Below are 23,088 nucleotides of genomic sequence, written 5' to 3' on the forward strand. Positions count from 1 at the left end.
AGATATGATCGTTAGCTATCACTTACTGAACGTTAATTTTGTGCTTGGCGTTGTGCTGTTTTTTCTTTTTTTACCCATCACTGTACTAATGAGGATTGTCGTGAGTGTTTTTTCCCATCCCTTACTCTCCCAAAGAATCCAGCGGGGCAGATATTGCTACCATTTACAGATGACAGAATGGAGGCTTTGATCAACTTGTCCAAGGTTAACCTGGTGAGTGCTGGAACCAGGACTCAAACCCAGCTCTCTCTCCCAAGCTCATCCTTTAAACTATATGGTATCAGTGCAAACATAATCTGTACCTGGGAGACTTAAAATTTGAAAATGATACTTGATGAGGTGACCAGCTCATTGCAGTTTGCCTGGGACTCTCCTGGTTTTGGTACTGAAAGTCCCATTGCCTGGACAAACCAGAATAGTTGGTCACTCTATAAGTGCACTTCTTTCAGAGAGGAATGGGCAAAGATTACTACACAATGATTGCGTAAATGTGCCCATGCTGTTCTCCCTGCTAGAAGTATCTCCCTTCTCTACTCCTACCTGGTACTTGATGTCTTTGTACTCTTCCTTTACGACTTAGCTCAAAAGCATCTCCTTCCTATCACACTGATCTTTTATTAAAAATTTTAAAAAATAAAGACATCTCCTTAGTGAAGTCTTCTTTGCCCCTTGTAAGCACAGGAAATCCCCACAACACCTCATAGCTGCTTCTGTTCTAGCTACTTACAATATTTACTAAGGGAAGACTTAGCCCTGCACCCCAGTGGTAGCATAGTGCCTAGCGCGCCAGACGTGGTCAGAAACTGCATGCTTACTGAATGAGTGAAAAGACTTATAGACATACTGCCTTTCTTAGCTCCAGCAGTCTGCCATGAAGTCCTCATCATCTTTACCTCAGCCCCTGCTAGCTCTGCATGTCTTTTTACTTTCAGTTGACAATTCTAAGTGCCAAGTGCCAAGGAGGTGAAGGTACAGATGAATCAGATGTTGTTAAAGTGATATTGTTAAGATGCAGTTTTGGATTGAGCTGGCCTAAGATGAGATTTTTGCATTTCCTTTTTTTTTTTTGTTTTTTTGAGATGGAGTCTCACTCTTGTTGCTTAGGCTGAAGTGCAATGGCACGATCTTGGCTCACTGCAACCTCCACCTCCAGGGTTCAAGTGATTCTCCTGTCTCAGCCTCCTGAGTAGCTGGGATTATGGGCATGTGCCACCACGCCTGGCTAATTTTTTTTTTGAGATAGAGTCTCGCTCTGTTGCCCAGGCTAGGGCACAGTGGCGTGATCTCAGCTCACTGCAACCTCCGCCTCCTGGGTTCACACCATTCTCCTGCCTCAGCCTCCCGAGTAGCTGGGACTACAGGCGCCTGCCACCACGCCCAGCTAATTTTTTGTATTTTTAGTAGAGACAGGGTTTCACTGTGTTAGCCAGGATGGTCTCGATCTCCTGACCTTGTGATCCGCCCGCCTTGGCCTCCCAAAGTGCTGGGATTACAGGCGTGAGCCACCGCGCCCGGCCTGTTTTTTTAGTAGAGACGGATTTTCTCCATGTTAGTCAGCCTGGTCTCAAACTTTCAACCTCAGGTGATCTGCCCTTCTCAGCCTCCCAAAGTGCTGAGATTGTAGGTGTGAGCCACCGTGCCTGGCCGATTTTTGCATTTCTAATAAGCACAGGTGATGCCTGTGCTGCTGGTCCAGGACTTTAGCAGCAGGGTGCTATAGCACTTGAGACAGAACTAACCCAAGTCCAAAACGTTTTCAGGTGATTACTCTATTGAGTGGCCAGATTTTCTGCTTCCCATATCAAAATGTCAAGGTTACAGAGTGGAGGGTGTTCACTTATAATGGAAATGCCAATGTTCTAGGCTATTCTGGAGATACCCAAAGTTATAAGGAAAAGATGAAGTAGCACATAGGAAGAAGGGAAAGCGCCCATTTGGACACCTGAAGATGATTGGGAAATAATGGCGAAAACAAAGTGTTGCCTGGAATTCCCTCTACAGTTCTAGCTGAGCCCCACCATCTTCACCGACAGTTGGTTTTTTTTTTTTTTTTTCAGATGGAGTCTTACTCTGTCGCCCAGGCTGGAGTGCAGTGGCGCGATCTTGGCTCACTGAAACCTCCATCTCCTAGGTTCAAGCGATTCTCCTCCCCAAGTAGCTGGGATTATAGGCGTGTGCCACCATGCCCAGCTAATTTTTGTATTTTTAGTAGAGACGTGGTTTCGCCATCATGACCAGGCTGGTTTCGAACTCCTGGTCTCAAGTGATCCACCCGCCTCAGCCTCCCAAGGTGCTGGGCTTACAGGCATGAACCACTGCACCGGACCCCTTCACAGAACTTTAAGCAATAAATTTAACCCAAACTAATCTCTCTCTCTGAAAAGTTTTAAAAGAGTACCTTATATTTATTGCTTGTTCTTGAATCATCTGTATATATGAGTCTTATTCCTACCATAGTGTTAATTTTGTGAAAGCTGAGATGATGGTTTTTTGTTTGTTTGTTTTTGAGACAGAGTCTCGCACGGTCGCCCTGGCTAGAGTGCAGTGGCACGATCTCGGTTCACTGCAACCTCTCCCTTCCAGGTTCAAGCAATTCTTGTGCCTCAGCCTCCCAAGTAGCTAGGATTACAGGTGCCAGCCACCACACCTAGCTAATTTTTGTATTTTAGTAGAGATGGGGTTTCACCATGTTGGCCAGGCTGGTCTCAAACTCCTGAGCTCTGATCCACCTGCCTTGGCCTCCCAAAGTGCTGGGATTACAGGTGTGAGCCACCGCGCCCAGCCGGGACTGTGTTTTATATGTGTGTGCCAAACACTCAGAGAACTACCACAGACACTCATTTAGATGGGTTTTTGGGTAGTTTAAGTCAGTGCTTCTCGAATGATCTTTGAGGAAGAACCAATTTTAGGGGGAGGAAAATACGCCATTGACTGATAAAGTCTGTTGATATTGAGGCAATATCAAATTACTGTAAACGTTTCTTTCTTTCTTTTCTTTTTTTTTTTTTTTGAGATGGAGTCTCCCTCTGTCACCCAGGCTAGAGTGCAGTGGTGAGATCTTGGCTCACTGCAACCTCAGCCTCCTGGGTTCAAGCATTTCTCCTGCCTCAGCCTCCCGAGTAGCTGGGATTATAGGCGCCCACCACCACACCCAGCTACTTTTTGTATTTTTAGTAGAGATGGAGTTTTCACCATGTTGGTCAGGCTTGTCTCAAGCTCCTGACCTCGTGATCCCCCCGCCTTGGCCTCCCCAAGTGCTGGGATTACAGATGTGAGCCACCACACTCAGCCTACTATAAACGTTTCTAATCTGTCAGTTTTTGTGCTATTTCATTGTGGATCAGTTACCAGCAGTTTGTGGACCAGCACTGCACTGAGAAGCATTGGCTTCTAGACAGACATGCTGGCATTTGAAGATAATTCTGGGCTAGAAGTAAGAAGTAGTGATGTGGGAACAGAGATCTGTTTGGTAAGAATGGGATACTACATAGCAGCAAAAAGTAGAAGGCCTCTGTAGCTCAGCCTCTTTTAGGCTTTCTGTCCTGGAGGAAAAGAAAGAGGTTTACCAAGCAGACTTTTCCACTGATCCGGGAGAAAACCTGGCAGGCCACAATCCGGTTCTTCCATTGACAGCTGTTCAGCTCCACAGCAAGCATGGTGTGTATCAGGGTCTGAGGAAATGGAAGACTTGTATGGATATTCACAATCACTTTTAGAGATACTAGAACCTTGAAGTACATTCTGACATGGCATCCTGCATAATTAATGTCACCAGTGGACTCACAAGAGATGGGGCATGTTTCCGTCTCAGCCAACTGACTCTGGGATCATAAATTGGGGAACAAAATACAAATTTAATAACCTAAACAGAAAACTGGGACCTTCCTTTCCTGACTTTGTTTTTACTACTAAAATGATTTTTATATACCTCAAGCTTATGACTTTCACATTACTATTGAAAGTAACTAAACACAAATGTAGGTCTCTGCAGTTTTCAATGGTAAACTTCTAGCAGAAGCAAATTCTACATGTCACAACTCTTCTTGCATATGCAAATAGAGATCATTTGCAACCTAATTCTGACTTTTCTCTCAGCTAACTGTTGTGACTTCCCCTTGTATACACCTCTACACCCAAGTTTACTCATGCTTATTCTACCTTATGCTTGAGATCATCAACCCAACCGACTGCATTTTATCTAATTAACTAATTGTTTAATTAATTTTTTGGCCGGGCGCGGTGGCTCAAGCCTGTAATCCCAGCACTTTGGGAGGCCGAGACGGGCGGATCACAAGGTCAGGAGATCGAGACCATCCTGGCTAACAGTGAAACCCCGTCTCTACTAAAAAATACAAAAAACTAGCCGGGCGAGGTGGCGGGCGCCTGTAGTCCCAGCTACTCGGGAGGCTGAGGCAGGAGAATGGCGTAAACCCGGGAGGCGAAGCTTGCAGTGAGCTGAGATCCGGCCACTGCACTCCAGCCTGGGTGACAGAGCCAGACTCCGTCTCAAAAAAACAAACAAACAAAAAAAAATTAATTTTTCGAGACAGGGTCCTGCTCTGTCGCTCAGAATGGAGTACAGTGGTGTAATCTCAGCTCGCTGCAGCCTCAACCTGCCAGGCTCAAGTGATCCTCCCACCTCAGCCTCCTGAGTAGCTAGGATTACAGGCACACACCACCATGCCTGACTAATTTTATTTCTTTTTTTGTAGAGACAGAGTCTCACTATATTGCCCAGGCTGCTCTTGAACTCCTGGACCGAAGGGATACTCCCACCTCAGCCTCCCAAAGTGCTGGGATTAAAGGCGTGAGTGACAATGCCCAGCCCAGCTGCATTTTATTGTATTTTATTTGTTTGAGACAGAATCTTGCTCTATCACCTAGGCTGGAGTGTAGTGGCGTGATCTCAGCTCACTGCAACCTCCACCTCCCAGGCTCAAGCGATTCTCATGCTTCAGCCTCCTAAATAGCTGGGACTACAGGTGTGTACCATTGCACCTGGCTAATTTTTGTATTTTTAGTAGATATGGGGTTTCACCCATGTTGGCCAGTCTGGTCTCAAACTCCTGACCTCAAGTGATCCACCTGCCTCGGCCTCCTGAAGTGTTGGGATTACAGGCATGAGCCACTGCCCCGGCCCCAGCTGCCTGTTAGATGGCTTACATTCACTGACCTCAAAGACCTAATTGCTCCCCAAAACTGTTTCTTTCTCTGACCCAGTAATGGACACATACTGTCTTCTCACTCAGATGGCTCAGGAGGATATAAGACTGTTCCTCAGTGTCCTCATTCCTCTTTGTAAACAGCTGGTGGAGGATCCTCTTAATGACAGGGTAAGTGGCAGTACCTTCCAGAGCCAAGCACTGAGCTGCAGCCCAGCTATCCACACTGTTACCTGCCACAGTTGGGTGAAAAAGAGTTCAGAATGGTGATGTGTTTTCTCCCTAGAGAACAGCCTTTGAATTGATACCTAAGGCTGCTAGCCACCTGATATCTCACTTCCTTGTACCCCACTCAGTCTAAAAATACCATTTCTTATTTAAACCATATTTAGAAGAATCATATTGGCTGGGCACGGTGGCTAACACCTGTAATCCCCACACTTTGGGAGGCCAAAGTGGGCGGATCACCTAAGGTCAGGAGTTCAAGACCAGCCTGGCCAACATGGTGAAACCCCGTCTCTACTAAAAATACAAAAATCAGCCAGGCATGGTGGCACGCGCCTGTAATCCCAGCTATTTGGGAGGCTGAGGCAGGAGAATTGCTTGAACCCAGGAGGTGGAGGTTGCAGTGAGCCGAGATCCCACCATTGCACTCCATCCAGCCTGGGCAACAAGAGTGAAACTCTGTCTAGAAAAAAAAAAAAAAAATTTAGTCCAGCTACCACTTGGTGGCAGTATATCTGTTTTGTTAAAGTACCTAGAAAGAAAAATTTTCTTTTTTTCCTTTTTTTTAAGAGACAGGGTCTTGCTCTGTCACCCAGGTTGGAGTACAGTGGCACCGTCGTGGCTTACTGCAGCTTCAACCCCCTGGGCTCAAGCTGACTCTGATAAGCATGTATACATAGGTCTGCCTCAGCCTCCTAGGTAGCTGGGTCTACAGGAGCACACCACCACACCTGGCTAATTTTAAAATTTTTTATAGAGATGGGGTCTTCTTATATTGCTCAGGCTGGTTTAGAACTCCTATGCTCAGGTGATCCTCTTACCTTGGCCTCCCAAAGTGTTGGGATTACAGGTGTGAGCGACAGCGTCTGGCCTTAATTTTCAAATGGTCTGACATAAATCTAAACCCAATATAGCAGACATTGCAGAGCATGACAGTGGAGAGGAAAGGACTGGGAAAGCTGATAGTGAGATGTCTATCCCATATTTCCAAGTCAGAAGTAACGGAGTTACTCACCCTTCAGAAGGGCAGTCTGCATGATGTTCTGGGCAAGGGGATTATGTGACTGTATGGCATATTGGCATATTGCTGCTGCCATCCGCACATTGGCATTCTTGTCACAAAGAGCAGCCTCTAGGGCAGGCAGTAGAACCTCCGGCAAGTCCTGGATGGTCTGGTCTGTGATCAAAAGAGCCAGGTAAGAGAGTACTAGCTCCTTTGCTTTTCTCACACACAGCTTCCTTTCTACAGCCACGTGGTGGCCAACCTCAGTCCCGGTTGCAGTTGCTTAGTGCTATATAACATAATTACAGTTTAGCTGAGCCCTTGAGATGGGCAGGATTTTATGCTCAAGGTGTTAAAGCTCAACTCTGTGCTGGTATGCCAGTTCCCAGTCCTTCATCATCTGGCCTCTAAACAGCTATATTCAAGCTGAAGGAGAATGTTTCCAGCTATGCTACAGTGAACTACACCATTAGTTTTAGTGATTAAAAGCAACCGATTTGCCCCATGAGCCTTTATTTAGATAGACAGATAGATATAGATATTTATTTATTTATGTATTTAATATATTTTTTGAGACAGAGTCTTGCTCTGTCGCTTGGGCTGGAGTGCAGTGGTGTGATCTCCACTCACTGCAAGCTCCGCCTCCTGGGTTCACGCCATTCTCCTGCCTCAGCCTCCCAAGTAGCTGGGACTACAGGCGCCCACCACCACGCACGGCTAATTTTTTGTATGTTTAGTAGAGACGGAGTTTCACGGTGTTAGCCAGCATGGTCTCAATCTCCTGACCTTGTGATCCACCTTCCTTGCCCTCCCAAAGTGCTGGGATTACAGGCGTGAGCCCCTGCGCCCAGCCAAGCCTTTATATTTGTAAGAACAATTATATTTAGGTAGTGCTTTATAATATAGTGTTTTCACATTGATTATCTCATTGTCTTTCAATGTTGGTTGAATTAGGCAAGGTAGGTATCGTAGAGCTCACCAGGGAGTCTTTTTTGGTTCAACCAAACATTAAGGTTCATAAGACTGTCATGGGCCATGCATGGCACCAGAAGGATATGGGACAGAGCATAGTTTGTCAACAGGGCAGCAGCATCAGGCATCCCTATTGGCTGGTGGTGTTTTTTTGTTTTTTGTTTTGTTGTTGTTGTTGTTTTTTGAGATAGAGTTTTTGCTCTGTTGCCCAGGCTGGAGTGCAATGGCACAATCTTGACTCACTGCAACCTCTGCTTCCTGGGTTCAGGCGATGCTTCTGCCTCAGCCTCCTGAGTATCTGGGACTACAGGCGCCTATCACCATGCCTGGCTAATTTTTGTACTTTTAGTAGAGACGAGGTTTCACCATGTTGGCCAGGCTGGTCTTGAACTCTTGACCTCAGGTGATCCACCTGCCTCGGCTTTCCGAAGTGCTGGGATTACAAGTGTGAGCCACCACGCCTGGCCTTGGCTGGAGTTCTTAAGGCTGTCTTGAGCATTCCACAGAGTCTTGGGGACAGCACAGGAACATATTGTTTATTCACTGGGTGAAATTATGCTTTACAGGAACTAATATCTCTTATAAAAATTCCATAGACACAATTCTAGGGTCCACAAAGGGCTGGCCTGTTATAAGTTATAGTATCCAGGGAGGCCCAAACTATAGTGTCCCTATCAAGTATTTATATTTCACTTATAACTCTTCTCAGTCCCAATGTAATTTATCAATCAGGGTTTATATCATAACCAATGTTGCCTATAAAGGTGTTCTTATCAGGTTTTTAGGGGAACAGGTGGGCATTTAACTGAAGTTCAAATTCTCAAGTAGGAAGGGGAAAGGTTTGTTATCCCTTTGTCTGCCACTACTCTCATTTTATAGATAAGGAAGTTGAAGCTCAGAGAGGTTAGCTAACTGCCCAAGGAATGGCACAGCTGAGCCCATGAATCATATTTTAAGATTTTGTCAGGCGCGGTGGCTCATGCCTGTAATCCCAGCACTTTGGGAGGCTGAGGTGTGTGGGTCACTTGAGGTTAGGAGTTCAAGACCAGCCTGGCCAACCTGGTGAAACCCTGTCTCTACTAAAAATACAAAAAAATTAGCCAGGCATGGTGGCATATGCCTGTAGTCCCAGCTACTCGGGAGACTAAGGCAGGAGAATTGCTTGAACCTGGGAGGCAGAGGTTGCAGTGAGCAGAGATGGCGCCACTGCACTCCAGCCTGGGCGACAGAGCAAGACTCTGTCTCTAAATCAATCAATCAATCAATCAGTCAATCAATAAAGCATGGGATCTTGGCTGGGCACAGTGGCTTATGCCTGTAATCCCAGCAGTTTGGGAGGTTGAGGTGGGAGGATTACTTGAGGCCATGAGTTCAAGACTAGCCTGGTCAACATAGCAAGACACAGTCTCTACCAACAAAAGGAAAGAATGGGATCTTCAAGGTGGGAAATGTTAACTTCCCTGCAGGCCACTGAGCAAACAAAAGGTGATGAAATGTAGTTCAAAAATTACTGGACTAGAAGTCTGGAATTTTAATCTCATGTCTATTGCTGATAAGCATGTATATATAGGCCAGTCTCTGAGTCTTGGTTTCCACATTTGTAAAATAATCTCAGATCAGCCCTGGGTCCCTACCAGTCCAGATGTTCCATGGCTTTATGAGTTGCTTATGTTCTCAAGCAGTTCAGCTTTAGCTCTCACCTGAGTCCCTCTGGCTGGTGGCAATCCGGGGCCGTTCCAAAGCAGCTGTGGCACATGTGGTGATAGCTTGGATCCGAACGTCATCATGCAGGTCTCCCAAGCTCCGAAGCAGGTTCTCCACTGTCTCATGGTGCCACTCTATGACTGAGCCACAGTGAGGGAAATGAAAAGAGAACCACCTAGTTAGGATTAGATATTGTGCTGCAGGCAGGTGACAAGAAGTCTGCCCTTCACCCAGAATAATTCAAGCAAAACATTAGGTCAGAAGAATAAAGGGCCCAGAGATGGGGTCTTTAGGGAGTTATTTCTCTGATGATCCTTGTACCCTCTTCAGGTAAGTTCCCAGATAAAACTTCTCCCAACCCCATCGTATCTATCTCGCTTTCGTTAAATAAGTTTTTGTTGTAACCATCTGGGAAATAAAAGGGACAATAAAACAAAGTAGTTAAGGGTACTTTGTTTTCAGACATACCTGGTTTGGGATCGCAGTTATTAGCTATGTGACTGTGGATAAGTTACTTAACCCTGAGCCTGAGATTTCTTATTTGTAATACGGGCATAATACTAGAATCCACATATTGAGTTACTCTTAGTGTTAAATGAGTTAACTAGACAAAGTGTTTAGCAAAATGCCTGACAAGATAATGAAGGTTCAATGAGTGTTAATTATTGTGGTTTTCATTAGGTTCTTTGTCTTTGAGGGCACTTCCATTTGGCTTTCGACATCTTCTTCATTTTAGTTGCTAACTACTCTTTTGGCAGGTATCAGACTTTTATTTCAAAGCTCCTACTATCTGTAGGTGCTTCCTTCAGTCTTTTTTGTTGTTGTTTATCTGATCCAGTTTACCTAATGGATCGCCTCTCTTTTTCCTGCACTAACTAAACTTGTCTATCATGTTCTGAAAGCCAACAGCTGTTGAGTTCTCAAATACCATAGCTTTCAACAGTCCTTGCCAGGCCATTACTTTGTCCCAGGCACTCAGACTTCTACTCTCCTATCTTTGAAGGCAAAGTAAGTATAGGATAGCCCCAACTCTACGAATGAATTTTGGAGAGGGGTTACTGATACCACAGTCAACGACAACATGGACAACGGTTGGACAGCATATTTTGTTCTTCCCTTCATGCATCATTTACATAAAGTTTGGAAATCAATAAGATAGGGTCGCCTGGGTGTAGTGGCTTACGCTTGTAATCCCAGCACTTTGGGAGGCCAAGGCCAGGAGATCACCTGAAGTCAGGAGTTCGAGACCAGCCTGGCCAACATAGTGAAACCCTGTTTCTACTAAAAATACAGAAATTAGCCAGACATCGTGGCACATGCCCATAGTCCCAGCTACTCGGGAGGCTGAGGCAGGAGAATCGCTTGAACCTGGGAGGTAGAGGTTGCAGTGAGCCAAAATCAAGTGCCATTGCACTCCAGCCTGGGAGACAGAGTGAAATTCCATCTTGGAAAAAAAAAAAAAGGGCTGGCGCGGTGGCCAAGGCAGGCAGATCACCTGAGGTCAGGAGTTCGAGACCAGTCTGGCCAACATGGTGAAACCCCATCTCTACTAAAAATACAAAAAGTTAAGCAAGCATGGTGGTAGGTGCCTATAATCCTAGCTACTCAGGAGGCTGAGGCAGGAGAATCACTTGAACTCAGGAAGCCGAGGTTTCAGTAAACTGAGATCCCACCATTGCACTCCAGCCGAGGCAACAAGAGTGAAACTCTGTCTCAAAAAAAAAAAAAAAAAAAAAGATAGGATCCCTGCCTCTGAAGAGTCTTCAGTGTAATGAGTTTCTACAAATTACTGAAGTAATACCCACCCATGCAAAAAGCACCCAGATATATGTCAACTGAAGTTCATCTAACACCCAATGTGTGAACCAGATTTTTACATTTCACAAAGGAGGGATGGATTTTTCAAAGACTGAGAAAGCCTAGTCCCAGATGAGAACCACTTCTCACAAACATACAGTATCTCAGGACCTCCCTTCACTCACTCAGAGCCCAGGCAGTCTTCCATTCCTTCAGCATCCTCCGCAGGACCACCAGTTCCCAGGTCACATCCTCCTGCAGTGATTTTGCCTGCTTCTTCAATCTTCTGGTCTTAATAGGCACATCCTCCTCACCCACCTGCTGCAGAATATCCTTGGCGGGGGTGGGCAAAGCAGTCCAGCGCAGGGCTCCTTGCACAGGTCTGCAAGCTGTGCAACATGGCAGTGTGAGGTCTTCTTACCCCACTGCCTTAGGCCCTGCCACACAGTGGCCCCAGCTTGCATCCTATTCTCATTCCTGACTAATACCAAAGCAAAACCCTCAAGAGTGAATTTCCCCATAATTATATGGGGAACTGAGTACAAACACACAGGGAATTATGGAAAGTCCTGACTACAGACATGGTAAGCCATGATGATGATGGGGGCGAGAGATTTGTGGGGGGAAATTGAGATATCTACAAACCTTTTTATAAGTTTAAGGGTTATCTTTAGGAACCTAAATCTTTAGGAACATAAATATGTTTATACGTAATGAGATTTGCTCATAAAATTCAATATTTGATACATTGCAATTTAGTGTCATTGGCCATTATTTCTAAAGTATTAAGTTTTCCTTTTAATGTTTTTAATTTGGGGAGAGTAATGGTGCTATAAGCTGTGAAAATTTAAAGATTTTAACATCTCTGAGTTTTTCCTCATGACAACAGAAATTTGAGAACAGAAAAAACCATAAATATTAAATATAGTTAGAAAAGCTATAGTTGGCCGGGCGCGGTGGCTCACGCCTGTAATCCCTGCACTTTGGGAGGCCGAGGTGAGTGGATCGTGAGGTCAGGAGATCGAGATCATCCTGGCTAACACAGTGAAAACCCTGTCTCTACTAAAATACAAAAAATTAGCCGGGCGTGGTGGCATGTGCTTATAGTCCCAGCTACTTGGGAGGCTGAGGTAGGAGAATCGCTTGAACCCGAGAGGCGGAGGTTGCAGTGAGCCAAGATCATGCCACTGCACTCCAGCCTGGATGACAGAGCGAGACTCCATTCTTAAAAAAAAAAAAAAAAAAAAAAAAAAAAAAAAAAAAAAGCTATAGTTACATTTTCTGAACTTAATGTTTTTCATGGTGTCAAATTTAGAAAGCCTCTTTCTCAGAAAAAAAGCTGTAGGGAGAAGAGGAAGGGAAAATGATAAAAACATTTCCAGACATACTAAATTCATTATTCACACTGCCTATTAGTCTCATGTTCTAATCAGTCACTATCAGCCATTCCTGGTTTTTTCCAAGATTTCATTCCAACTCTTAACATGTTTAGATTTGCTCTGAATCAATTCTTTCCTTTGAGCAAGGAAGGCATAACATTTCCTTCTTCTAATGTAAAAAGAGTCCTGTGAGGCGTGGTACAGTGGCTCACGCATGTAATCCCAGCACTTTGGGAGGCTAAAGCAGGTGGATCACTTGAGGTCAGGAGTTAGAGACCAGCCTGACCAACATGGTGAAACCCCATCTCTACTAAAAATACAAAAACTTGCCAGGCGTGGTGACGGGCACCTGTAATCCCAGCTACTTGGAGGCTGAAGCAGAAGAATCACTCGAACTGGGAAGGCAGAGGTTGCAGTGAGCTGAGATTGTGCTCCAACCTGGTTGACAAAGAGAGACTCCATCTCAAAAAAAAAAAAAGAAAAAAGAAAAAAGATTTCTGTGAGACTCCAGGGCAGTTTAGCGAAGATGCCCATATAGTGCATCTCCTCCACATGGTCCCCACCAGCTTGGGACGTGCTGGGGACTCAGCCACTCTACTGAGGCCTCCCTCCTTTGTGAGGTAGGGTATGTGCAACTAGGAGCTGTGGAACCACCTCTGACAGGCCAGCTCACACTTTGCCATGTGACCCTCCCCGACTTCTCTCAGCCGACTTGAAATCCCTCCTGAAGAGGTGAGAAATAGCTGAATTAACCCCATTTCTCCTATATCCCTCTGCTCAAGGAGTTAAAATGGATTTGTGGTGAGCAAGTCTTAGATCTCTGATATTTAACCCCATGGGAATAAAAAATACAACTGCCAACATTTACTTTAGTTCCAGTCCTTTGGGTTATAGATGGATAGAAACACATCCACTAGCCACCTTCCACATCAACAGTCATCTAAAGCCGGGGTCCCTAACTCCCAGGCCATGGGCCTATACCAGTTCATGGCCTGTAAGTAACCGGGCCACCACAACAGGAGGTGAGCGGTGGGCAGGCAAGCATTACCGCTGAGCTCTGCCTCCTGTCAGATCAGCAGTGGCCTTAGAGTCACATAGGAGCATGAAGCTTATTGTGAACTGCACATGTGAGGGATCTAGGTTGTGCACCCTTTATGATAATCTAATGCCTGATGATCTGAGGTGGAACCGTTTCATCTTGAAACCATCCCCACCCCGCTGGTCTGTGGAGAAATTGTCTTCCCCAAAACCAGTCCCTAGTGCCAAAAAGGTTGAGGACTGCTGATCTAAAGGGAGCACACAAAGTAATGACTCTTGGCGGGGCACAGTGGCTCGTGCCTATAATCCCAGATCTTTATTTGGGAGGCTGAGGTGGGAGGATCCCTTGTGGCCAGGAGTTTGAGACCAGCCTGGGCAACATAGTGAGACCCTATGCCCTGATCCTCCTGCATCAGCCTCGAGAGTGCCTGGGACTCCAGGTGTGTGCCACCACGCCCCACTAATTTTTGTATTTTTTCGTAGAGACGGGGTCTCACCTTGTTGCCTAGGCTAGTCTTAAACTGCTAGGCTCAAGTGATCTGCCTGCCTCATCAAATTGTATGGTTTGACAGGATTAATTTTATAGTATGTAAATTCAAGCCCAATAAAGCTGTTATTGAAAAGGAATCCCCTGGCTGGGAGAGTGGCTCATGCCTGTAGTTGCAACACTTTGGGAGTCTGAACAGGGTGCATCACTTGAGCCCAGAAGTTTGAGACCAGCCTGGGCAACACAGTAAGACCTTGTCTCTACAAAAATTTGCTGGGTATAGTGGTATGCACCTGTAGTTCCAGCTACTCAGGAGAGTGAGGTGGAAGGATCGCTTGAACTCAGGCAGGTAAAGGCTGCAGTGAGCCATGATTGTACCACTGCGCTCAGCCTGTCAAGAAAAGAAGAGAAGAGGGAGAGGGAAGGGGAGGGAGAGGGAGAGGGGGAGGGAGGAGAGGACAGGAGAGGAGAGGGAGACAGAGAGAAAGGAAGGAAAGGGAGAAGGAAAGGAAGGAAGGAAGGAAAGGAAGAAAGGAAGGAAGGAAGGAAGGAAGGAAGGAAGGAAGGAGAAAAGAAAAAGAGGCTGGGCACAGTGGCTCACGCCTGTAATCCTAGCACTTTGGAAGGCCGAGGTGGACAGATCACGAGGTCAAGAGACCGAGACCATCCTGACCAACATGGTGAACCCCGTCTCTACTAAAAATACAAAAATTAGCTGGGCATGGTGGCGCGCGCCTATAGTCTCAGCTACTCTGGAGGCTGAGCCAGGGGAATTGCTTGAACCAGGAAGATGGAGGTTGCAGTGAGCCAAGATCACGCCACTGCACTCCAGCCTGGGCAACAGAGTGAGACTTTGTCTCAAAAACAAACAAACAAAAAAAGCCAGCTTGTGTGGAAATCCTGTGGCTATCCACAGCTGTCTGGCGGGGCAGAATGTGCCTGTGCCTCCAAGGGTAGACTGGGCCCAGGGAAGGACTTCTTGCCAAGTGGGTGCAAAGGCACAGCTAGGAGGCCAGGCAGCCCTGTCAGCCAGGCGTGGTGGCACGCACCTGTAATTCCAGCTACTCTGGAGGCTGAGGCAGGGGAATTGCTTGAACCAGGAAGATGGAGGTTGCAGTGAGCCGAGATCATGCCACTGCACTCCAGCCTGGGCGACAGAGCAAGACTCTGTCTCCAAAAAAAGAAAAAAAAAAAAGAATGGGTGACAACTGCTGTTAGTTTCTGCACACCACTGGGCCCATCTGAACAGTAATCCTGCAAAGAGTTATGGGAAATGGAGTCTTGTGGAGGATGTGCACATTTTGTTTCATAAGCTAATTTCTTGGCCACCTTCTTCCCTCTTTGTCTTACAGAGTGAAGAATGATGAACTTGTGAAAGTTCAGGTATGGGTGGGCTGAGTGTGGAGTGGGAGGGTAAAGGCAGCCCCAGGGAAAAGGGCAGAATGCTGGCTCAGGAGTTTGATGCACTTTCCCCGTTAGCTGCACTTTCCCTGTTAGCATTGAGATAGGAGCTGCCTTATTGCTAACTATTGGCCCTAAACCACTTGGTTATACCTAAGTTATATCAGATCTCAAATGATTGTATGTTCCTGTGAGGCTCTTCCTAGTTATAGTTAGTATTTTATAATTTCGTGAGATTATTTTTAGTACGTAGAAAGGGGATTGCCTAGATGCTAATGGTGCTTCAGCCCATGAACTGGGAACTCTAGCACATGAATAGTGGGTAATGATGGGAAGCAGCCCCATTCCCATTATTAACCCCTGCCTTCCCTGTTAGCTTCCTGCTTACGTGCTTCAGGAATTGCCTGGGCACTCCACTTTTCTGGAGTTTCAGGGAAGACCTTAGATAGCTGCTTATTGTACCGATTTAGGTTTTCCAGGACAATCTGGTCTCTCTTTGCACCAATCTGGTGGATGATCTGGACTTCATCTGTGAACAGACAAAGAAACAATGAGTCTCCTGTGAACTCCCTCTTTCCTTTCTCCCCGGGTTCCCAATCACCAGGATCAGACCCAACTTCCATTTGCACTAATCTAAGCCCCTGGGATCCATGACTGCCATACTCTGGGGCATCCCTTGAAGGTGACCATTGCTTGGAAATATCACAGTGATAAGTCACCGTAGTGTCAGTGGGGAAAAAAGAAAGAAAGAAATGTCATAGCTAGTCACCTCATTAGAGGCCTAGGAGCCAAGGATGGTGCTTTCCTTCCTAAGGCAGAACCTGTGGCTGGGTGCGGTGGCTCACACCTGTAATCTCAGCACTTTGGGAGGCCGAGGTGGGTGGATCACATGGTCAGGAGTTCAAGACCAGCCTAGGCAACATTGTAAGACTCCATCTCTACAAAAATACAAAAATTAGCTGGGTACAGCTACTCGGGAGGCTGAGGCAGGAGAATCAATTGAGCCTGAGAGGTAGACGTTGCAGTGGAGATAGCACCACTGCACTCCAGCCTAGGCAGTGGGAGTGAAACCATTTCAAAAATAAGAAAAGAACCGGCCAGGAGCGGTGGCTCACGCCTGTAATCCCAGCACTTTGGGAGGCCGAGGAGGGCAGATCACAAGGTCAAGAGATTGCGACCATTCTGGCCAACATGGTGAAATCCGTCTCTACTAAAAATACAAAAATTAGCTGGGCGTGGTGACGCGCACTTATAATCCCAGCTACTTGGGAGGTGGAGGCAGAGGTTGCAGTGAGCCAAGATTGTGTCACTGCACTCCGGCCTGGCGACAGAGCAAGACTCTGTCTCAAAAAATAAAAAAAGAAAAAGAAAAGAGAAGAACCTATGTAACCACTTAGAGGCCTTATCCCTTATGAAAAGCTAGATACTAAAAAAGAGGCACCTAATTAATCCCATCAGTGATGAATACCTTAGAGTAATTTTGTTAAACACTTTGAGAAGACTTTCAGCTGCAGCAGTTTAGGAACAAGATGGGGCTTGGGAAGAAGAAACAGCTAGGCACACAAAGACCTAGATCGGGTATCCCGGAAGCCCAGGCATCTAAGGGACAGCAGTAGCGAAGGAGAAGGTGGCGAACATTTACTGAACACCTTAAACAGACACTGGGCAAGAAGCATTACGGATGCTTTCTCATCTACTCTACTCAAAGTGCATTTTTCTTAACATCACTTCACAAATAAGGTACTTGTGGCTGAGAGTAATTATGTAATTTACTGAAGTTTACTAAAAAAATACTGAGCCAGGATTTAAACTCAAATGTGCCTGACTCCAAAGCCCTGATTTTTTCCCAACATCGCACCTGGTGGGATCATATCTCGAAGTGAGAGAAGGGAGAAGGGTGGACAGAGAAGAGATGGATTGTTCCCAGTCTTGCCTACTTTACAGTTCCACCCTTCGTTGCCTCTTCAGTAAGATGGAGGGATAGAGAAAGCAGGGAGAGACAGCAGTGCCCTCCCTATTAGCTATCACTCCCCGACCCGACTCCTGTGCTGGTGTGGGTGTGGGTCATGACATGAAAATCTGGGTCATCCAGGGCCTCTCCATACCCACAACTGTTTCCAACCCCCCGCGATCTTCCACCTCCCTGGCCCATGTCCCCCTGTACCCCTACCACAGGGGCCCAGCTCTATTACCAAAGTAAATCTCCTGTTCAAAGGTGTTATCTGTGCAGTAGGCAAACTTTCCAGCTCGGGGAGTCACCTGGCGAAAGTGGCTCTGGGTTTGGGGCTGGGAGAGGCTCCTCTTTTCATGGATATCCTCAGTGGTCTTGTTGTCAGGTATGATTTCAACTGTCTCTGCTTGTTGGAAGTAACTGGGCAATCTTGGCAGGGGTGAGAAAGGAGGGAAAAGGGGGAAAGAGTAGGAGGTGGATGCCCCTTTCCATTAAATCCACAGCTTGTTCCCTTTCCTCTTTAAGCTCCGCTCCTATACACGTGAGCATCGCAGAACACCAATGTTTAACTTTTAGCCTTGTCGCCATGGTGCCAGTTGAATGTGGAGCTGTCAGAAGGGCTTGTCTACAGCCGCCCTGCCTGGTTCCTGAAGGATCCACACCTTCTGCATCCACCAAGCAGCATGGCAGAGTGGCTGTGCTCCAGCATAACCCTTTTTAAACATTCATACCCTTAGAGGCGGCATGGCCTTGGGGAAAGGATCCTACCTCCTTCGTCATCTCACTCTGTCTATTCTGTGTGTGGTTATTTAATGTCCATCTACCTGGTGGTGAACAGGCTGTAAGCTCCTTAAAGGTACATGTCTGTGTCTATTGCTTTTACATTGTATTCCCAGCACTTTGCAGAGTACCTGGAAAGTAGCAAGAACATAATTTATATTTGTCCAATAAATGAATACATAAATGGATTTCCACTGATTTTTCGTTCACTCTTGGAAATCAGGGATAGTGTAATAGCTCCGGTGTTTCCTCTAGCTATAAATGAGGTGGAAGCAATCTAAGAAACATGTAGTCGTCATCTTCTCTCAGGTTGTCTGGTTCTCTGTCCTGCAGCTAGTCAGTGTTTGAGTCAGTGACACACTGGTTCCTTATTCAGAGTGAGGCAGGACCAAACCTCAGTGCTATGAGGTTCCTGCCTTCCTCAATCCACCAAGGATACATTTCTGGGAGCACTTGGTTGGTAACTACACCAGCAGTCTGATGGCAAAGTCTGCTGGAGAAGGTTGAGAACCAATCCCTTTAAGAGCAGTGGTTCCCAGCTGGGAATGACTTTGTCCCTCTTGGAGACATTTGGCAGTGTCTGAGACATCTTTGGTTGTCTCAGGAGGTTGTGCTCTGGTGGGTATGAGCCAGGGATGCTGCTAGCATCCCATAATGAACAGGGCGGTTCCCACAACAAAAATTATCCAACCCAGAATGTCAGCAGTGCAGACTGAGAAACCTTACTTTGCAGAGCTCTCAGAGAGCAGGCCGGTGGTGGAGAACATGAAATTGATGAGAGTGCATTCTAAAATCGGGAGTGTGAGTCCCCCTGGGAGTCCCTGAAGGGGAGTCAGGGATTATCAAGGGTGCACTTGAGGCCCTGGCCAGTATACCTGTAGTAAACAGGAAGCAGCAGCTCTGGTTTCTTCTTTTCCTGTGGGGGCAGGATGACACTTTGATCCTCAAACTCTGCTGCCTCTTCTGCCTCCAGCTGTTTCAGGAGCTCCAGGTCGCTGGCAGAGGTAAGTTCATCCCGGATGTGACTCCAGTCGTACTGCTGTCGCAGGAAGCTCTGCCACTTGCTGGGGGATGCCCCAGGCCTTTGAGGACGCTTATTCTGAATCCATCGGGCTGTGCGCTTGTTCAGCTTTTCCAGCACAGTGTCCTCCCACGCTCTGGCCTCCTTCTCAGGAGGCGGAAGCCAGGCTTCTCTTTCCTCCAGGTTCACATCTGGAGAAGGTGGCCGACCCAGCATATCTGGATGCATGCAGGGATGATGGATGAGAGGGCGGGGTGCTTCCCGGACGGTGCTGGCTGGCTTTGATTTCTTCAGCTTCTTTTCAGGATTGGCAGAGCTTTCTGTCTTCACAGCCAGGGAGGTGTCTCCTGTTAAGAGACTTGAGGAACTCAGGAACTTGAGGCGAACAGGTTTCCGAGGCTGGGCCTTCCTGATCTGGGGAGTATGGATGATGTCATTGGTGTTGTAGAGGTGGTCAAAGCTGTACTGGCTATAAGGAATGCTGGGCAGTCCTCGCTGCCACACCACCTCCTGAGAGAAGCTGAGGTTTGCAGCAGCCATTTTCAAATATTGGCTCTTGCGGTGTAGACAGTACTGTGAGCTGGAGAAGACCATAGGCACATTGGAGACAGAGGCACACTCCTGCTTGCCTTTCAGTTTTGAGTAGTTTAAAATCATGCCCCATCCCAGCCGTGGGGGCAGTGACTGATAGAAGCAATGGGGGAGAAAGATCTTTCCCTTCTGGGTCCTGGTCATACTGCATTGCAGCAAATGCTTCCTTCCACGCTGCCTGGCCTAGAGGCAAGGCCTGGAGATGAGACCTGGCACCTGTTAAGGGAATGGGAGGAACTGATGAGAGCTCTAGGGCAGCCAAAATTGGTAGCCCATAGCAGTTCAGAAAGAGAATAACTTGAAAAACAGATGGAAAGGGGGTAAGGAAAAGCCATGTGAGTTAGAAGAACAAAAGAAGAAAATGGTACAACATCCTAAATATTTCATGTATCAGACCCTTGTTTCTGGTTCTTACACTTGTTCCCAAAGCTCAGACCCTCACCTCCGTGTGAGGGATGACTGCTTTTCAGCAGTGTCCCATGCTTCCAGTTTGTCTTCAAATGTTGCTTTCTTTCGTTCAAAAGGCTTATAGCATAAAGTTCAGACTATTCAGCATGGCATTCAGTGTTCTCCATGACTTTGGCCTCAGTTTATGACTTTGTCCTGGCGTATAACCTCTGCTTGAGCCAGTCCAGTCTCCTGGCTGTTCTCTGAGTATCCTCTCTCCACATAATGGAGCTTCCTTCTGTGTCCTCCACATGAAATGGCCTTTCATACTTGACACAAATTCTATCCAATTTCCAGGCCCAGCTCAATTTGTCCTGCTCCATAACTCTTTCTTGACCTATCCAGGCCACCAGGTCATACCCAAGTTTATAAATTACTCCTGTTCTGTACCACTTACTTTAACTGTTAATCCTATGACACCTTGCATTGTTAAATATTTGAGACTCTAACTCCATTGCCCAGTGACCATGTCTCCCATGTCTTCTGTCTTTCAGAGTCATCCAGCACACCTATTGCTACATAGTTTTTATTGTTAAAATATTTAATAGCTGTAGGCCAGGCACAGTGGCTTACGCCTATAATCCCAACACTTTGGGAGGCCGAGGCGGGTGGGTCACCTGAGGTCTGGAGTTTGAGACCAGCCTGGCCAACATGGTGAAATCCTGTCTCTACTAAAAATACAAAAAATTAGCTGGGCCTGGTGGCATGTGCCTATAATCCCAGCTACTTGGGAGACTGAGGCAGGACAATCGCTTGAACCCAGGGCGGGGGAGATTCAGTGAGCCAAGATCACGCCATTGCACTCCAGCCTGGGCAATAAGAGCCAAACTCCGTCTCAAAATAAATAAATAAATAAAAAATATATATATATAATAGCTGTAACGTATTTTATCAAATAGGTAAATGGTTTTGACTCTTCATGAATTATTGGATGGGTTCTTTCCAGATTTTAGCTAGCATGGCAAACATTGTAGATAACAAATGCTTAGATTTAATGTTAGTTTAGTTTAGTTTTGTTTTCCTTTTGAAGCATTCGCTTGGCCTAATAATGATAGTTTTGGAATACCTCGCTGAGGGTTTTATGTAGGGAAGATATTATGATCTTCATTTCCTATTTTAAGAAGCTGAGGTTCAGAGAGGTAGGTAAATTGCTTCAGATCACATAGCCCGTAAGCAGATGAGTCAGGTTTCAAACCTAGCCTGCTAAATCACAACTCTGGAGCACTTAACCTCCATGCCACACTGGCCATGGCCCAAGCACCACTCCCTACCACTCACTTTGTTGGCCTTGCCTCTCCAAGGAGCAGGTAGGCATCCTTACGTATAAGGATGAAGGAGAGACCATTATTCCATGTCTTTCTATCCTGCTAGTGTCAACTCCTGCCCTGCATCCAAGGTGCCCACACAGACCAGATCTGACTTGTTTCTCTTTCCTCCTTAACACCCAGCACATAGCCTCTCTCCCTAGGGCATGATTTCTCTTATTGTCTTCCATGTGTAAAAGTGACCATATTGGCCGGGCGCGGTGGCTCAAGCCTGTAATCCCAGCACTTTGGGAGGCCGAGACGGGCGGATCACGAGGTCGGGAGATCGAGACCATCCTGGCTAATACGGTGAAACCCCGTCTCTACTAAAAAAATACAAACTAGCCGGGCGAGGTGGTGGGCGCCTGTAGTCCCAGCTACTCGGGAGGCTGAGGCAGGAGAATGGTGTGAACCCGGGAGGCGGAGCTTGCAGTGAGCTGAGATCCGGCCACTGCACTCCAGCCTGGGCGACAGAGCGAGACTCCGTCTCAAAAAAAAAAAAAAAAAAAAAAAGTGACCATATTGTATTTCTTTCTGTTAAGGGCAAGTTCTTTTTTTGTGTGTGTGTTTTTTTTGTTTTTGTTTTTGTTTTGTTTTGTTTTTTTGAGACAGGCTGTAGTTCTGTCACTCAGGCTGGAGTGCAGCACTGGCATGATCATAGTTCACTGCAGCCTCAACGTCCTGGGCTCAAGTAATCCTCCTACTTCAGCCTCCCAAGTAGCTGGGACTACAGGTGCATGCACCACCACACCCAGCTATCTGTTTTTTATTTTTAATAGAGATGGGGTCTCACTATGTTGCCCAAGCTGGTCTCAAACTTCTGGGGTCAACAATCTGCCTGCTTTGGCCTCTCAAAGTGCTGCAATTACAGGTGTGAGCTACAGTGCTCAGCGAAGTCTCAACTTTCATCTAGATGCTATTAGGCCAGAATCGATAACCTCCCTCAAATTAAGTGACACATGATTAATATGCTATCACTCCAGGACTTTTTGTACATAAGGCTAAATGTAATTGCTTCATCTCTTCACAACCATGAAGGCAATGTCTTCATGAAGGCAAGTTAAGAGAAAGAGGGTGGTCACAAGATGATGTTTTCTCCTGAAACAGTGGCTACTCCCACTGGCTAAAAATGGAAAGGCTGGAGCAAGATGGCCAAACAGACCCCTCCAGCGATTGTCTCCATGCAGGAACACCAAACTGAACAACTGTCCCTGCAAGAAAAGTACCTTCAGGCTGGATGCTGTGGCTCACGCCTATAATCCCAGAACTTTGGGAGGCTAAGGCAGGCGAATCACTTGAAGTCAAGAGTTCAAGATTGGCCTGGTCAACATGGAGAAACCCCATCTCTACTAAAAATACAAAAATTAGCTGGGTGTGGTGGTAGGGGCCTATAATCCCAGCTACTTGGGAGGCTGAGGCAGGAGAATCACTTGAACCTGGGAAGCAGAGGTTCCAATGAGATGAAATAGTGCCACTGTGCTCCAGCCCGGGCAACAGTGAGACTCCTTATTTAAAAAAAAAAAAAAAAAAAAGCATCTTCATAAGAAACAAAAAATGAGTGATCACAGTACCTGGTTTTCACATCGTATCAAGAAAACAGGCACTGAAGAGGGTGGGAAAGACAGTCCTGCATCGCCTATGCCCCCCTCCCTCACCCCTGGCACAACAGCTTGGAGAGAGAATCTGTGCATGTGGGGGAGGGAGAGGAGCGTGGGATTTTGCATTGGAACTCACTGCTGCCCTGTCACAGCACTGCACTACACTGAATAGAATTCTGCTGGCTCCCACAGAGGACGCATTTAGATCAGCTCTGGGCCAGAGGAGAA

The 23,088-nt window shown here is 46.5% G+C and overlaps 2 protein-coding genes across 3 annotated transcripts in view; one reads left to right on the forward strand and one right to left on the reverse strand.

Moving 5' to 3' along the window:
• RIOX1 (ribosomal oxygenase 1) overlaps window positions 1–18,097 on the forward strand; it is a 30,717-nt gene extending 12,620 nt beyond the window's left edge. Inside the window, exons 4-5 of one of the 2 annotated variants that reach the window (XM_045396702.2) lie at window positions 15,120–15,150; window positions 17,645–18,097. The gene's annotated coding sequence lies outside the window, so the exon portion shown is untranslated. The remainder of the gene's footprint in view (window positions 1–15,119; window positions 15,151–17,644) is intronic. The other variant, XM_045396703.2, reaches the window with a different exon arrangement.
• HEATR4 (HEAT repeat containing 4) overlaps window positions 1–21,770 on the reverse strand; it is a 63,651-nt gene extending 41,881 nt beyond the window's left edge. The window contains 8 exon segments of the mRNA XM_065547613.2: window positions 3,567–3,671; window positions 5,235–5,395; window positions 6,403–6,564; window positions 9,063–9,206; window positions 11,049–11,252; window positions 15,557–15,697; window positions 17,361–17,548; window positions 18,775–21,770. Of these exon segments, the coding sequence (XP_065403685.1) occupies window positions 3,567–3,671; window positions 5,235–5,395; window positions 6,403–6,564; window positions 9,063–9,206; window positions 11,049–11,252; window positions 15,557–15,697; window positions 17,361–17,548; window positions 18,775–19,655 (1,986 nt within the window). The 5' untranslated portion in view covers window positions 19,656–21,770.
• Window positions 21,771–23,088: the final 1,318 nt, after the last annotated feature.

Source organism: Macaca fascicularis, chromosome 7 (assembly GCF_037993035.2).
Source record: "Macaca fascicularis isolate 582-1 chromosome 7, T2T-MFA8v1.1".
Classification (NCBI taxonomy): domain Eukaryota; kingdom Metazoa; phylum Chordata; class Mammalia; order Primates; family Cercopithecidae; genus Macaca; species Macaca fascicularis.